Here is a 16,215-nt window from a genome sequence, read left to right as displayed (position 1 = left end):
AACTTTGGCAAGTCCTCCAGGTAGTCCCAAGAGGGGCTTCCCTCTTCACCCCTCCCTGGAATCATGTGAAAGAAGAAAGGGTGAGTTGCCATGGCCAAAGCACACCGTTTTTCCTGAAACTGCTCCCAAACCGTGTGGGTGGGCAGATTAAAAGAGGCAGAAGTCTGAGGTCACTGAACATGATTGCCGAAAGCAAACAAAGAGGGAGGGGAAAGAATACAGGAAGGAGCTTCCCTGCAGCTAGCATCTGAAGACAAAAAGGAGATTTACAGCAAAAATAATCTTTCCCTAACCCCACTCCCTCCAAATTGTGTAAGGATTCTTCAGCAGACGTGGCACAGACAGTCCTACACGACTTTGTAGATGCCAAACTGCCGTTCAGATTTTAGAGCCCCAACTCTTTGGCATTAAATACAAAGAGGATTAGGAAACTGGAAAGAGGAGGAAACGAGGAACACAGATGCCCGATGGCTCCAGATACACAGAGCCGGACTTGCTCTGCAGATCCCCAGCCAATTTAAGAGGAGAGGGTTTGCAGAAAGTCCAATGGAAAAGGGGAGAGTGGATGGGTCATTCCATCATGTGTAACCTGGGCAAAATGAGAGGACTTATTCAGTAGCTTTGGCATCACCAGCTTCTGCCTTGCCGTCCACTTCCTCATCGGAGCACTCTCCTGTACCCTTCCTGACAAGCCGGCGTGTGACGACAAAGGGCAGGTCCCCACGCCTAGGGAAGGACACATATGACACAGTATGTCAGTAACACAAGATTCACTGCGCTCACCAGACACAGCAGGCTTGGAAAAAAGGAAACAGGCTGCCATGGGCAGCTACAGCAAACCTACGCTGCGCCGGCTGCCAAGGTACTGCACAAAATGCTCTGCCTTACCTGAGTTTGCTCTTGAGGGAGCTGACCTCTCTGTTCATTGCATCAGCTGTTTCAGTGGCATCGTCCAGTTCGCGTTGGAGCTTCCTGCGGGACGCATTGGCTCTCTGGGCCTCCTCTTCTGCTTCCTCAAGCTGGCGTTTCAGCTGCTTCAAGCGCATGTTCGCCTTGTCCGCCTGTGAACGGGCAGGAATAGAGATCAGTGTTCCCTCACTTACAGCACAGTGGCAAAGAAGACATTTCCCAAGTCTCCCCTTCCTGAAAGAAGCTGCCTAGGACTTGACAGCTCCAAGTTTTTCTTAAATTTCTCTGAAATACAGAGGATGCCTTGACCACAGAAGGGAAAACCTCCCACCAGCAGACTCCACAATGCTGTAGGTAACCACACACACCTGATCTTTGAATTGCTCAGCATTACGCCTCTCATCATCCACCTGCAGCAATATATCTTTCAGCTTCTTCTCGGCACGGCGCACTTGCTTGCTGGCAGCCTGGCGCTCCCTGCACAGAAATACAGCAACAGCTCAACATGAATTTATCCCCCACTGTCCCCAACCAGAAGACCTGACATGGATAAGTTGAAAACAAAGAGGACAGCAGCAGTCACACTACTTTTTGATTACCAAAAAAAAAAAAGGATGGGAAGCGATGTTTCCTAGAGATGATTAAAAGGTACCAAAAGGCATTGGTGCCACAGATACTTTTTCCTGGAGTTACGGAGGAACAGCAACAGCGCAATCACAGCTGCAGCTTTAGGACTGGTTAAGATTGGCTGAAGTTAAAAGTCTCTACAATGAGGGCAAGGAAGCACTGCCCAGTACTTCTACGATGAGACCCTCATACAGGCAAGTTAGTATTTGCTCAGAAGGGCTTAAAATTCCTGAGAGGGTGGGTGCTTGTAAAACAACCAGAGTTCTGGCCAGGACGTACTTGGTCTCCATGTCCAACTGCTCTTCCAGCTGCACTATCTTCGCTTCCAAGGCCGTGATGGTAGCCTTGTACTTGGACTTCACTGCACTCTCCATCTCCTGCAGTTTAAGCTTAAGCTCCTTGTTCTGGCGCTCCATCTGCTGGCGAGCATTCTCATTCTTCTGTGCATTGCTGCGCTCAGCGTTCAGGTCGGCGTTCATCTGATCAATCTGTGGAGAGAAGCAGCACTGAGCATATCGGGTGTCCCAAGCCTGAAGGGCTGGTTTATTTCTCAGACGCATGCTGACATGCAAAGAAAAAGGACCCTCAGGGTGAGCTGAACACCTGGAATAGCTCTGCTACAGGAGGAGCTGTCTGTAGACAGAGATACAAACTACTTCTCAGAATTTCTTAGCTTATTCCAACTTTTTAAAGTAATTACTTGAAAAACAGGCTTATCAACCTCCTCTTAATACTACGTTTGCCAATCGGGTGCCTCTCTTGGGTGAAGGAGCAGTCTGGCACTTAACGACTTAATAATTACCAGTCCTAGTGAACTGCATCCATCCTGAAGGCAAGTGAATTCAATACATGTGCTTTACTGATCTGTTGCTTACTTGCTGTCTGTCTGCTTCAGCTACAAAGAAGCAGCCTAAAACTACTGACTTTCAAAGATGAAAGGGCAAAAACTCAATCCACTTCCAACCCAGGGCTCTGGCTGATAGTCAAGTAGAGAGCTGTGTTCTTTGGAGTAGAGCCATCACTTGGAAAACCATCAGCCTAGGTTCTTGGCTTTAGAGAGCTAACAGAACAGCATGCCTGACTCCTAAAGTCGGAAAGATAAAGCACAGCAGAGAACAGACAGATTAGGATCACTGTTTCTATGCAGCCTAACAAATTCCATATGGATAGTCCATTTGAAGAAGCATAGTACTGGCAGAAAAGTCACTTTCCAAACACACTGTGGCACTGTTCAGCACGCCAAGACAGAAAGGCAGACTACAGATCATACTTCTCATAGATCCTCAATTTAAAAAAAGAAAAAAGGAAAAAAGGACCGGAAATTCCTGATAAACTTTGGAAATGGTTCCAGCTACCAAAATCATTTAATACTCCTGGATCAGAACCAGTGAGTTAACATGAGCTCCAACTGCCCGCCCTATTTTCTCTGTTATGGCATTCAGGTGTTTCACCTTGCTCACGTCTACAGACTTTCCAGGGCCTGTAACATCCACAGAGCAGCAGCTGACATTTTTCAGAGCACAGTCTGACAATTTACACAGGTTAGAGAGCATCTGCTCACACATCCAGTCTGCATAAGTACCTGAAGATTTGCCTTCTTGAGCCGGTCATTGATTATCTCAGTGTTGCCCTGTTCCTCCTCCAGCTCCTCCTCCAGCTGTGCTATCCGGGCCTCCAGGCGTCTCTTTTCCTCCATGGCCAGCGCTCTGTAGGACACACAAACATTCACGTGATGTTGGCAACATTAATGCCTGGGGGAAAACCTGCCACTTCTTATTTTATAAAATAAGCTCCATCTTCTGAAAGCACAGAGGATGCAGTACACACTGCAGTCTACATAAAAATAACAGCCCGCAAAGTATTTTCTCCAACCAGCTCCTCCACCCTTGAGCAGGGAACATTACTCACCCTTTACCGCTGCTGTTGGCAATCTCATCAGCCAGCTCATCCCTTTCTTGCTGGGCCTGGCGCTTGGCACGCTCAGCAGCTGCAAGTTCCTGGAATGAAAACGAGACGGCAATGGGAAGTGACCAACTAATGCAGCATAGGAAAAAGAAGTTACTAGTAATGGGTGGTACAGCCTCTAGTTAGATCCAGACTGAATTATAAGACATGGTTTGTTTCCCTCCCACTTCACAACTTCCTTTGTTTTGCATCACTCCTATTGCAGCTGTCAAGAAAGGACTGAATTCTGCAATTAGAAAGAGACCTTGTATTTGAGCAGAGCGAGAAAAAGAAACAAAAGAAAGGAAAAGAATAATCGTTCAAGCTTAAACTGTCATGCTTGGTTCCTGGTCAAGAAAACAAACAAGCCCTTGACTTGCATGCATATGCCATTACCTCCTGCAATTGGATCATCTCTGCCTCCATGCTCTTCAACTTCTTCTCATTTTCTTTGGCCTGAGCCAAAATCTCTTCTCTGGAGGTACGCGTGTCCTCCAGTTCCCGCATGTAATCCTTCATTTGTGCCTGAAAAAGGAGAACAAAAATGGATGGATTTCAGAGCATCCGCATGAACAAATGCTTACATTTATCTTACAGGAAATACAGGGAGGGAAAGTGGAAATGGGGACACATTAGTCTTCACTACCTAAAAGGCTGCTGTAAAAGGAAGGAATCGTCTAGCTTCATTTCACGAGAAACAAGAAGAAGTAGTAACGGAAGCAAACAGAGTTGCTTAAATTGCAGGGGAAAACAATTCTTAGATATGGGGAGGGAGGAGTACAGGAAGCTTTCTAGTGAAGCAGTGGAATGGATGGCCTAAGGGAGGATTTGGTGTTTTTCCTAAGAACAGATCAGACACATGCCTGTAGGAATTAGAATGGTATGACAGAACTGTTTCAGGCAGGAGAAGGCTTCCATCATCTTTTAAGTCTCTCTAGCTCTGCAACTCCATAATCCTTTATAGAAACACTGATATGAGGCAAGCACTTGAGCACACTTTCCCAGCAGCTTGTCTCTCAGGGAATTAAACAGGCAGAAGGGGGTTAGAAGGATATTTGAAATGCCAATAAATCTTTCCTGGTAAATTGCTACCAAGTTGCTGCTCTTGTGACACTGATGCATGGTTCTCACAAGGTGAAATCTTGTATCTCATTTCCCTGGGTAAATACGCTTTACATTGACAACTAAAACAATTGCAGTTCCTCACCTGCAGTTTGCGGAGCTGCTTGATGGCTTCATCACGATTCTTGTTAGCAGTGTCTATATGGCTTTCAAGATCCTTCAGGTCCAGCTCTAGTTTCTTCCTGGCAGCCACAGCAATGGAACGTTGTTTTCGTTCATCTTCCAATTCCACCTCCATCTCCCGCACCTGTACACAGAAATTTAGGCATCAGTGTTTCAGCTCCTTGATTTCCCCAAAGCTGCTTTTCACATCCACCTTACAAACTGCACTCAGCTGCAAGCACGTGCCTTGTTCTAATCCTTCCTGACAGAGGGATGAGGGCTAACATTCCTCACTAGTAAAGCAACACGGGATCTTCAGATAGGCAAAGGCTATTTGAAAAATCATGCACACAAGGGAAAGCCTTTGCAGCACTGACTGGAGAGTTATCATTAACAATGATGTGTGGATTGGCACTGTCTTAGCCATCTTTGGGCATAAGTGCCTCTGCAGAACACTTTCAGGATTTACAAAGCAATTCTTACTTGTCTAATCAGCTGTTTCCTCTTCTCTTCATTCTGTTCATCACGTCCCAGGAGGTCTCGGTCAAACTGTGCTTTCATGGCCTGTTGGTTCACTTCTAGCCGCAGTTTGGCATCCTCTGTGGCCTGCAGTTCATCCTCCAGCTCTTCCAGCTGTGTCTTCATCTCCTCCACCTGCTGCTCCAGGGCTCGCTTAGCCTTCTCCAGCTCATGGACCTACAGCACAGTAACACATACAGGGTTTTCTCAAAGAGAACATTTTCACCTGTCCTAAGAACAAAATAGCCTGAGCAGCCACTCAAGACAAGACTCAAGGACACTGTATTTGTTGCTTATATTAATGCAGGAATACTCCTCCGATCCATCTGCTCACATAGCTGCAAGCTGCCACATGGATTATGATTACTAAGGTTGGAAGAGACTTCCAAGACCATCAAGTCCAACTATTCACCTACCACCAATATCTCTCCACTAACCCAGGTCCCTTAGCACCACATCTAAATGTTTCTTGAACACCTCCAGGGACAGTGACTCCACCACCTCCCTGGGCAGCCCATTCCGGTGCCTGACCACTCTTTCTGAGAATAAATTTTTCCTGATAACCAACCTGAACCTCCCTTGGTGCAACTTGAGTCCATTCCCTCTAGTCCTATCACTAGCTATGTGAGAGAAGAAGTCGACCTTCACTTTGCCACAGCCTCTAATTCGTCTCACATCACACCTTCTCCATCACAATACAAGTCTCAGTTTACCATCACGTCATCTGGGTCATTTCCAGGCTCTTCCTACTCAACTTTCCTGCTCACTTATGTAATACAAATGTTAACATTCACAAATTCTCGAAGCGTTCAGTTCTCTCTACTACAATTCTCCATGTTCACACTAGCATAAGTATTTTGCAGCACTAAACTAACAATATTGTCTTTGTAACATTTCTTGTGCAGATACCTTAGCTCCATACTTACGCTTTTCCCAACATCATCCTTTGAACTCATCAGGTCTTCCATCTCTGTGCGGAACTGCTTATTGATTCGTTCCAGCTCAGCTTTCTGTTCTATGGCTTCTTCAAGGGCTCTGGCCAGGGAGAGGGCCTTTGTCTCCTTCTCACGGGCTTCAGCTTCAGCACGGTCCCTCTCTTCTGCGTATTTGGCAGAGATGTTCTTCTCCTCTGCCAAGAGCTACAGGAGCACAGAATTTTGAGAAATCACTAAACCATTTTTAACAAGGTAAACATGCACCTTTTCTGTTAATGCCTTCTAAGTAGCATTCTGCCATGGACAGAAAGAATCAAGAAAAACTGTCTTCAGAAAATGCATACCATCCCATCTTCAGTAATGTGCTGACCCCACACTGAATAAACCTGATTCCCTAGGCATCCAACATATCAGTTCCAACAGCACCTCAAAAACTGCAGCCAACATTTACAACTTGATGCTGTTGTCAATATAAATGTTAGCTCTTTAGGAAAAAGGCACATCACTAAACTTCTTGTCCATGAAACAAAACAAGTTTCCCTTTATGACGGCTTCTCTCTCCACTTTATATGCTATACCTCAGTTCAGAAATAAACACACATTCTCCAAACAGCACAGTTTAGATATTCTTGGAGGCAAATCTGCCAAGTCAGATGCACTTACACTGAATGCATTGAGACTGAAGTCATACCTGATCAAACTTCTTCTGCTTCTTCTCTAGATTAGAAACTGTCTGGCGCTGATGATCCAGGTCCACAGCGATGTCATCCAGCTCTTGCTGCAGGCGGGTCTTTGTTTTTTCCAGCTTGTCATACGCAGCTATCTTTTCCTCATAACGCTGGGTTAAGCTCTCCAAGTCCTTTTGCAGCTTCTTCTTGGCTTCTTCTGCTATCTCAAGGCAGCCCAGACCATCATCCATCTTCTTCCTGGCCTCTACTGCCTGAAGGACAGAAAAGACTGCACGTGAAGCTCACCACACATAACACAACACAGTATGTGGTTTACTGGCACCAGATGAGCTGAGGAAATAAGTCTTTTGAGTTCTGAAGGAATCATCTACAAGCATTAACACTGTATCAATGATTCCAAAGGAATTCCTGGGTAGAAATCTACAGTTTGTATGATTGTTATCAGAGACTCACTTAAGCAAGCAGTATCACCCTTGTCCATCAAAGGTTCTCTCATTAGATGCCCACTCTGCATTTACATTTTACTTCCTTCATGTCAGACTTGCACTTGCACTTCCTCTCCTCTCAAGTGTTTGGTTTACAGAAGGTAGACTGTACCTGTTGCTGAAGAACAGAGATCTGCTTCTCTAGGTTTCTCTTTGCCTCCTCTTCTTCTTCCAGTTGCTCTTTCAAAGCATTCTTTTCATCCTCAGTTTGCTTTAGTTTGGTGCTGAAGCTCAGCTTTAGGCGAGTCTCTTCCTGCAGCAGTTCCTACAATACAAGTACCAAGAGGAACTCAGCACATCTCCTTGGATTTAAAGGCTCACCATCCTCAGTCATTCTCTCCAGCAGGAATATTTTTGAAGTTTAGTTTAATTATGCTAGTCATTTCACAGATCAAACAATTGAATTTAAGTAACTGTTTCCTAGTGAGTCAGTAGAGGAACAAAATACTGACAAAGGTCCTATTCTCTGTACACTCTTGTGATTAAAATAAACTTTTTTGTCACACAAGTACTGTCTTCCTGCACAGCTACCCACAGTCCTTTCTGGAGTCCTCTGAGTAGCACAAACAGCATTAAAAAGCTTTCCCATGTGGCCATACTCTGCTACACAACTTTCTCATACTCAAGTATCACAGAAATGGACAGCAGGATAAAGTGACTTAGCATGGTTAACAACAACTTTACTCTTAGCAGAATTCAAAGACAGCAGTCATTTACCAAATTGGGGCACCAACAACATTTACTAACTTCTGCTGCCAGTGCTTAAGCTGAATGACATGTAGAAACCAATCTTCAAACTAGTGTGTAATTTTTGAATTGTGCATTATTTTGGAGACTGTTTTTTAAAAGAGTCCTAAGTAGATAGAACATCAGTGTCCATTCAAAGTTACTTAATATATAAGGCTTGGTGTACTCTTCCTTTCCCTCCCAATCTTCTGCATGGTACTCCATTGCTTTGCCAAAAGACCCACATTCTAGTAACAGTAAACAATTTTATTTTGTTCAATCCCAGAATGTAAGATTATGCATAAATTTTCCTGGAAAAAATACTCAAAAATTTGAATCTTTTTTTTCTCCATTATCCAATGGGAAACACTTTTTTTCCCTTTAACTTTATGGATTTATTAGAAATCACGCACAGGGAAATTAAAAAAGACATCAAACACAAGAATCTAGCATTGCAGCTCAGTACTAGCAACAAAGAACTCCCAAGAAGAAAGGTCATGGAGGAAGACTTCTAATTCTAAGACATGGAAAGTTACGTATGTTCCATATACTGAAGAAGCAGAAGGAAGATAAAGTGCTTGTTTCTGTAGAAATGCTCTCGATACCATGCAGCACAGCCCCTTAGCAAAACAGCCAGAGTCACCTTTGAAGTGTTGTACAGTCAGTTCTTAACAGCAGTCCAGATTGCTTTCTCACTTAATTTGAGATCATTTGTGACAGTGGATGTAAGATATACAGATGATATGGATGCCTTGGCTTCCAAAGCTCTCACCTGAGTATCCTGAAGCTGTGACTCCAGAGCAGAGAAGTCCTTTGCTAATTTGATTGATTTGCTGTCAGATTGGTTCAAAAGGCCTGTGACATTGTCCAGCTCAACCTGAAGGAGAAATGAGAGTATCACTTATTAAGTGCATCAGCGAGAACAAAGCCACAAACAGCTGCAAGACCTGAAAGTGAAAAACAAGGCACTTCTCAAAAGTAAGGCATGTGTATCATCTCTTGGGAGAAGAAACGTGTCATTTCTAAATACCTAGAGATGAAATATGAAGAATCCAAAAGAGGCTCTATTGCAACATCCTTCTATCTTTAAATGTCTTTATCACATATGATTTGCTTCAGGACTGCATGTAGATACTCCAAACTACATTTTCAGATTCCAGAAGAATACGCATATGCCAGCACTGCTAAACATCTAATGATAGCCCACCAAAAAAGACAATGCTTGGTGTGAACCAAAGATTTTCTTGTTTATCTTGAAGAGAGTTGAAGAAAATCCTGAATTTCAGCATCTCCCTTTAGCCACTCCTCTTCACCATCAACCACATTCCAAACTATCAAGATACGTTCTTCCAAATCACCAGACTGTGCCACTCTAGGCTCACAAGTAGCTGAAAGGTTACAGAACATACAGTACAAACTGCTGAACACTGAAGGGAAACATCTTTTTAGGGCTGCTCATTAATGACATCAGTCCTAACAGCCTGAACTGATAATGAGATAAGGAGTTTGCTGAGTCTTGGGAAGCAAACTATGTCTGTGCTTTTTTGTAGGAACTTTATCCCCTGGAGGAACAAGAGATTTTCAATTTAACCATAGGAAGGTACCACCCTATAACCTTCTTTTCTCTCTCTTCCTTGGCTACAACAGAAGCTAAGGAAAACCCATGCCACTTACCTGCAACTTGTTCACCCTCTCAGCCAATTCTGTCTTCACTCTTTCACCTTCTGTAAATTTCACCTGCAGTTCCTGGAGCTGAGCATCTACTTTTTTCCTCTTGTGCTCTGCATCCCCTTTGCCTTGCAGAAGTACCTTTACTTCATTGGACAGTTCAGCCCTTTCACTTTCCAGAGCTTGTTTTGCTTTTTCAAGATTTGCTTTCACCTGGAGGGGAGGAAAAAAATAGCACAATACTTCAGACAGAAGATACAGCAGAATGCATCCAGTGAGTGATTACGCTTTTTTTTCCTCCAAATTATTCCAACAAACTAATGTTGCATGTTTAATAGCTAAGTCTCAGACTGCTTACTCAGAAAAAAACAGTGTGAACGCCTGATAAGCAGGAGACAATTAAACAATCAGAGCAGACAACAATAAAGGAGATAGTCTTGCAGCATCAGATTTCCAAATCAAAGGTCATACAGCTCAGCAAATGCTAGCAGTGAAAAGAACTAAACAATATTTTGGCTATTCAGTATAAGATTCCTGATGAGAATAAATGACTGAATGCAACTATTTAAAACAACTGTAATATGCTTCATAGTGCAAAATGATCTACCAGGGAACGAAGAGTATGTGCATCAGAAATCCAGTGTCATGTATTAAAACATTGCCATAGAGCAGCTATCACTTCAGTCACTTCAGAGATGCTGACTGCTTTGGTCTTGCATTCCCTGTTCCACATACCCGTTTGGTTTGCTCTAACTGCTCTGCCAGTTCTTCAATGGCTTGTGAATGTTTCTGCCTCATCTCTTGGATCTGAGCCTCATGTGTCTTCGCCTCATCCTCAAGGGTCTTCTTCAAAACCGTTACTTCTTGTTCTCTCTTTGACCTGTAAAATTCACAGCTTTTATTTAGATGCCAAGGAGAGAATCAAACAGATGTGCATACCCACAAACAGCATCTCTAATGCAGAAAAACACCAAGGTTTGGTTAGCTCTACATGATACAAATACACTTTTCAAAGTTAACGCTTATCTTTGAACCCTTCCTAACTACAAGCTCACAACATTGTTTTCAGCTAAGAATCAAATCAGAAAGCATGAATGCTTGGGGTATCACCACCACTAAGGCTACAGGACAAACTAACTTTCTTACATCAGATAAGGGAATGCAATCTTGACTGCAGCTTGCACACTGCCTCCTTCTGTAGCCATCAGAGACTGCTAACCAGCATGCTCTGATGAAGACTTGCATTTATTTTAACAAAGAAGTCAAAAACAAAACCAGACTATACAATACAGCTACATGTTGGAGTTACCTGAGCTCCTGCTGAGCAGCTGTAGAATCTAAAGTGTCTTCTAACTCTGTTTTCAATGCTTCCAGCTCTTCTCCCAGGTCTCGTTTCTGTTTTTCGGCTTTGTTCCTGGAAGCTCTCTCTGACTCCAGGTCTTCCTGCAGCTCAGTGATCTGGGACTCGAGTTCCCTGATCTTTTTCAGGGCCATGTTCTTCTGAGCTGCCTCTTCTTCTACCCTGTGTTTAACATAGAGTTCTGATCAGAGCCAGATTTAAAGCATACAGAAATGAAAACCACCCGTCCTACAAGAATAATCCAGAAAAAAAGGTGGTATAGATCGGCTCTACATGATTACTTTCAAATTTTGATCCATAGATCACCTACAAAATACTAAGTTCTAACTCTCAATACTTCAGAGAGCACAATTACTTACCTTAAAGAAGGAGACAGAGAAAGACTGACAACAGAAGCAGAACAGAAGCAGAAGAAAAAGCACCATTTTACAATGGCAGTTGGACACTTCATTGAATAGACAAATATAGCAACTACCACAGAGACAGTGCCCTGCCACTATTTTTTAACCCCCTCTGAAATCCTACAGCAAAACTTGTGCAGTGCATGTTGCAGTGATAGCCTAGGTCTGTACAGAGAATGTGGCAGTGAGTAACAGCCAAAGAACTCTGATGCTAAGGATAGGAATCCTAACAGTTCACAGACTGAAATACACAGATTCCAAAGTGACACAAGACCAGAAGAAATACTTCCTAACGTGGCAGTACCGTAGGTCAGATTCTCACCTAGCTAAAGCTGCCTGCAGCTCCTCTTCCTTCTTGGACAGCTGTATTTTGAGTTCTGCAATCTGAGCCTGCAGCTCAGCAATCTGGTCATGCAAATCACTGGAGTCTCCTTCAAGCTTTCGACGAGTCTTTTCCAATTCTTGCCTCTGCTTTTCTTCACGTCGAAGACGTTCTAATGGAGATAAGGACAAAGTAAGTTGCACAATGACACAAAGTCATTCAAAGAACATTGTGCGAGGCAGAGAAGATAAAGCTATTCAGGCAATAATATCTTTCCTGGTAATACAACTGTAAAAACTAGCTGGAGTGCATTATTATGTCAGGATAATGCAGACGGCTCGCATATTTTGCACTTAAAAGATACATGTGCAATTTTCCTTTCCCTCATTTTCCATTCAAACCTCCTTCCCCACTTCATTGTAAAAAACAATAAACAACAAGCACAATGCTAGTCTCTCCCAACATCCACACCACACGGCACTCATTAAGTGATGCTGAACACAAGGACTGCTCTCCTTTTACTGCAATTAAATAGGTTAGCTCCTGCTGTGTTGACCTGGTTAGCCCCATGATAAAGTGCATCTAGCTTGAACTGTGAAGAACTTGCACAAACAGAGCATCAAAACCCACACTAACCCTGACAAACTGATGCTGCTGGAAGTAGAAAGGTGGAGACCCTTCCACAGTAGGAGAGGAAAGAGAACCAGCTTCTCTTCTCCATTGGCCTGCTGCTTTGGAGAGAACTTTTATTTAGATCACGGGCTCAGCTGACAAGGCACATAACCTTCACCCAGCCACTGAACAGCTCTGTCAAACCAATCAATAGCATACACACTACAGACTAGTTTTTAACCCTTCAAAAACCAGATTGAGACTCAAGCTTTAGAAATGAAATTGAAATTCCATAGCTTTAAACAAGAAACCACCCAAAACTAAACAAACAATTCATCTGCAGGATCTGCTTTTTAAAATGTACAAAAAAATGTCACCTTCCAGGTCTGTGATCATAGCCTCATGCTTGTTCTTGAGTTTGGCTAAACTCTTTGATTTCTCCTCTTCCTCTGTTAGGTTTGTTGTAAATTCAGACATTCTGTCTTCCAACAGTTTCTTTTCCTGCAGAATTGAGAAGTTATTGTCAAGGCAGTTGCTGAAATTACAGGAAAATTTTCAGAGTTGACTGTGCTTAAAGATGTCCATGTCATTAGTGCCTACTACTGCAACGTGGAACAACTGAATTCAGGATTACAGATAATACTCCAATAAACAGCAGCTTACAGATTTGTTTCTGAAAACCCTTTCAAAGCCAGAAAGGAAGCCTGTTTGTGAAGTAACTTGATACTGTCTGGCATAACAAAGTACCAGAAAAGATTTGCTTACCTACTGTTAGTTAGTCAAGGCTAACTTGACTAACTGTATTTAAATATACAACACTGATCTGTAAAAAAAATATAGACAGGCACCTAGTATCATAAATAAATTCAGATTAGAGCTGCTTATCATCAGATTGAATTAATTCATAAGTTTCCATAAAAAGGGAGCTAGTAGCTCCAAGAGAGTCACTGGAAAATGTTTAGACTGCAGAGAAAACTGCAGGAGTCATACCTTGGCCAATTTGAGATTCTGATCTTCCAGAACTATCACATCTTCTTCTAGTTTCTTCAATTTGGCCTCTGTGGTCACTTTTTCCAGCTGCAACTTTTGCCTTGCACTTTCCTCTTCTTCAAGCTGCTCCTCTAGTTCCTTCACAACAAAAACACAAAAGCAAGGAACTTGTCAGTGCTGCTTACTCGCCAATATAACCAGCACAATAGCCAAGTTCTAGTTTTCAACACTTCTTTTTTTTCAACTCCTACTACTAGGTAATATTAGCACTTTCCAGAATCGACTTCTCTGTCTTGACTTGATGCAACACACTGCACTTTAATAAATAAAATTTATAGCAGAAGAAAACAACACTGTTTTGCAAAGAATACTACTGTTCTCAAAACACCTGGTTCAAGCAAAAACTTGTCCAGTTATTTGACAAGTAGCCATAACTTTCACCTTCAAGAATGGAATAACACACAGATGACTGTTTCAATGCCTGAGGCATCAGAATTGTTCTGCCCCACTATTTCCATGCATAGATTTTTCAATTGTATTTCTTTTATTGTTATTCTCACTCCTCTGATTCCCTCCAAAATATAAGACAAAACAAACCACTCTGATTCCTATTATCCTGTTTACTGATACCAGAGATGGCATTCCTAATGCATTACCTGAATATTCTGCTGCATTTTCTTCTTTTCAGCCTGCAGATGTTGACAACGTTCCTCTTCTTCCTCCACCCTTGCTTCCAAGTCATGACATATTTCCTCCAGTTCTTGCTTCTTGGCTGTTAGGCGGGCTCTTATCTCCTCAGCTTCAGCACAGAGTTCAGCTTCTGCCTGCAACTGTTCTTGCAGCTGCATCTTCTCTGCCATTAGCTTCATAGTACACAAAGCAGAAACAACAGTAAGACAAACTCCAATTTACCAAAGCACTAAGTAATTTAGATTAACTGAAGGTATGTATTCCAATGTTCCACAGTTATATCATAACAACTTCAGCTGTCTTCTGCTATGAGTTAAAGATCAAATGCAGTTTTTAAGTGTTTGATTCCCTTCACAAACCATTCACATTAACCCTAACAAATTTCTAGAGCCATGACCATTTGAAATAAGGAGATTGTTTAATTTTCCAATTTTCCCCTACAAAAGTAATGTTAGTATCATCTCTGCAGAAAAACAAGCCTGCAACAACCTTCTGTGTTCCAAACAAAAATAATTCCTTTTACGATGAGGCTGAATTCAACCAACTTGCTATAATACTCAGCCAAAAGAGACTTTACACATAATGGCTGTAACAAGGCAATAGTTATTCACTAGGAACTGAGCTGGGGAGAAAGGCAAGCAAAACTGAACAAGGTAGAGCAAAGTCACATATTTCAGCCAGCAGGAATCCTGCAGCTTATGCATCAGACCACTAAAGCAAAGGAGCAGCTCTTAGGGCAGTGGACAGAAAGAGTTTCACACACAACTCACCTGGGCCTGGAATGTCTCCATCTCACTCAGTCTATTTTCTGCAGCTAGCTGCTTCTCCTTAACCTTTATTAGTTCTTCTTCCTTGGCCATCATCTCTTCTTCCTGTCTGCTTACTTGCAATAGGGGCTTCACCTAAAAAGGAAACCAAGGGAATGGGATGTATTTAATAAACATTAAGAACATAACAAAATGCTCCTGTACATGATGAGCATCCAATAAAACAACGTTTTTTGTAAGTATCATATATGAAGGACTGACCAACTACTTTGTTATGAACCACGAAGAATTACAGAGGATTAGATACAATCTATTTTGCCACTAATCCTCTGCTTGCCTGACTGACAAATGTTTCCTCCAGGATGGGATAATTCAGGAAAGTAATAGGTAAAAAATTCCAGACTCTCAAGGGGTAAGCAGTAATAACAGTAAAATAGATTTGTCATCCAGTGGGGCAAATTACAATTCATGGGCAGTCAATGTAAACAAAACACCACCACCACTCATCTCTGTGCTTCCCCACCAAAAACTCTTAGAAATCTTCATAAGAAGAGGAAAACTACTTTCAACTCTGATTTCGCTGCAAAGTCTCTACAGTTGAAGAATAAAAAATCCCATGAGTTCAGGAAAAAGATTATTGTTTCATGTGCTCATTGTCTTTATAAAGATAAAATATGTACAAGTCTAACAGTAGAATCAGACTCCAGTGTTTTCATTTTGCTTTCACAGTTCTGGAGAAAGAGATGACAAACCTCTCTCCGTGTTCACAATTTTTGTCTAGCTAAATTGACTAGCCATGTAGTAAGACAAGAGTTTTTGAAGTGACATGCTACCAAAGCAAGCAATCCTCTTCTATGTGTAAAACATTAAATGATGACTTCTGCTTTTCCACATTACTTGCACACAGCCTTGCAATTTTTTTATGCAGGAATACTGCATAGATATAAAATATGTTACAATATTCATTATCAACATGAATCAAGGTGCAGTTATAAGCAAGCTCAACTAGAAAGGAAGTGGTTTTTTTGTTGTCATTTCGTTTTTTTTGCTGTGGTTCAACCTGAGAAGCTTAAATCACAACTACAAAATCTTGCCAAAACTTTTATAAATGGAAAAAATATTACCTTGGTGAACAACCTCCACCACTGCCAGTTCCGCAGCTTCAAGTAGGCAGCACAGTTCCTCTGGAGCACTTTCATGGCTGTCAGCTGCTGTTGGCGCTTGGCAAAAGCTCTACAAAGTAAATGGAGGTCAGATAACAAAGGAACCCACAGTGGGACACTAACCTCTTAATCAAGACCACTCTTGGATAACTATAGATTATATTTTTAGAAGGTTCCCTCCTCA

At 42.2% G+C, this 16,215-nt stretch overlaps 1 protein-coding gene across 1 annotated transcript in view; it reads right to left on the bottom strand.

Annotated features, from left to right (window-relative positions):
• Nucleotides 1–308: 308 nt before the first annotated feature.
• MYH9 (myosin heavy chain 9) overlaps nucleotides 309–16,215 on the bottom strand; it is a 67,725-nt gene continuing 51,818 nt past the window's right edge. The window contains exons 20-41 of the mRNA XM_010711635.3: nucleotides 15,993–16,101; nucleotides 14,872–15,003; nucleotides 14,068–14,274; nucleotides 13,412–13,549; nucleotides 12,799–12,922; nucleotides 11,810–11,981; nucleotides 11,036–11,248; nucleotides 10,462–10,606; nucleotides 9,733–9,939; nucleotides 8,831–8,935; nucleotides 7,445–7,597; nucleotides 6,850–7,098; nucleotides 6,150–6,362; nucleotides 5,188–5,400; nucleotides 4,688–4,849; nucleotides 3,877–4,005; nucleotides 3,445–3,533; nucleotides 3,119–3,242; nucleotides 1,816–2,024; nucleotides 1,278–1,386; nucleotides 889–1,061; nucleotides 309–726 (exon numbers count right to left, since the gene is read on the bottom strand). Of these exons, the coding sequence (XP_010709937.1) occupies nucleotides 609–726; nucleotides 889–1,061; nucleotides 1,278–1,386; nucleotides 1,816–2,024; nucleotides 3,119–3,242; nucleotides 3,445–3,533; nucleotides 3,877–4,005; nucleotides 4,688–4,849; nucleotides 5,188–5,400; nucleotides 6,150–6,362; nucleotides 6,850–7,098; nucleotides 7,445–7,597; nucleotides 8,831–8,935; nucleotides 9,733–9,939; nucleotides 10,462–10,606; nucleotides 11,036–11,248; nucleotides 11,810–11,981; nucleotides 12,799–12,922; nucleotides 13,412–13,549; nucleotides 14,068–14,274; nucleotides 14,872–15,003; nucleotides 15,993–16,101 (3,493 nt within the window). The 3' untranslated portion in view covers nucleotides 309–608. The remainder of the gene's footprint in view (nucleotides 727–888; nucleotides 1,062–1,277; nucleotides 1,387–1,815; nucleotides 2,025–3,118; nucleotides 3,243–3,444; nucleotides 3,534–3,876; nucleotides 4,006–4,687; nucleotides 4,850–5,187; nucleotides 5,401–6,149; nucleotides 6,363–6,849; nucleotides 7,099–7,444; nucleotides 7,598–8,830; nucleotides 8,936–9,732; nucleotides 9,940–10,461; nucleotides 10,607–11,035; nucleotides 11,249–11,809; nucleotides 11,982–12,798; nucleotides 12,923–13,411; nucleotides 13,550–14,067; nucleotides 14,275–14,871; nucleotides 15,004–15,992; nucleotides 16,102–16,215) is intronic.

The sequence above is a fragment of the Meleagris gallopavo genome, chromosome 1, assembly GCF_000146605.3.
Source record: "Meleagris gallopavo isolate NT-WF06-2002-E0010 breed Aviagen turkey brand Nicholas breeding stock chromosome 1, Turkey_5.1, whole genome shotgun sequence".
NCBI lineage: Eukaryota > Metazoa > Chordata > Aves > Galliformes > Phasianidae > Meleagris > Meleagris gallopavo.
Note: the sequence above shows the minus strand (reverse complement) of the source record. Positions and strands in the feature narration are given on the sequence as shown.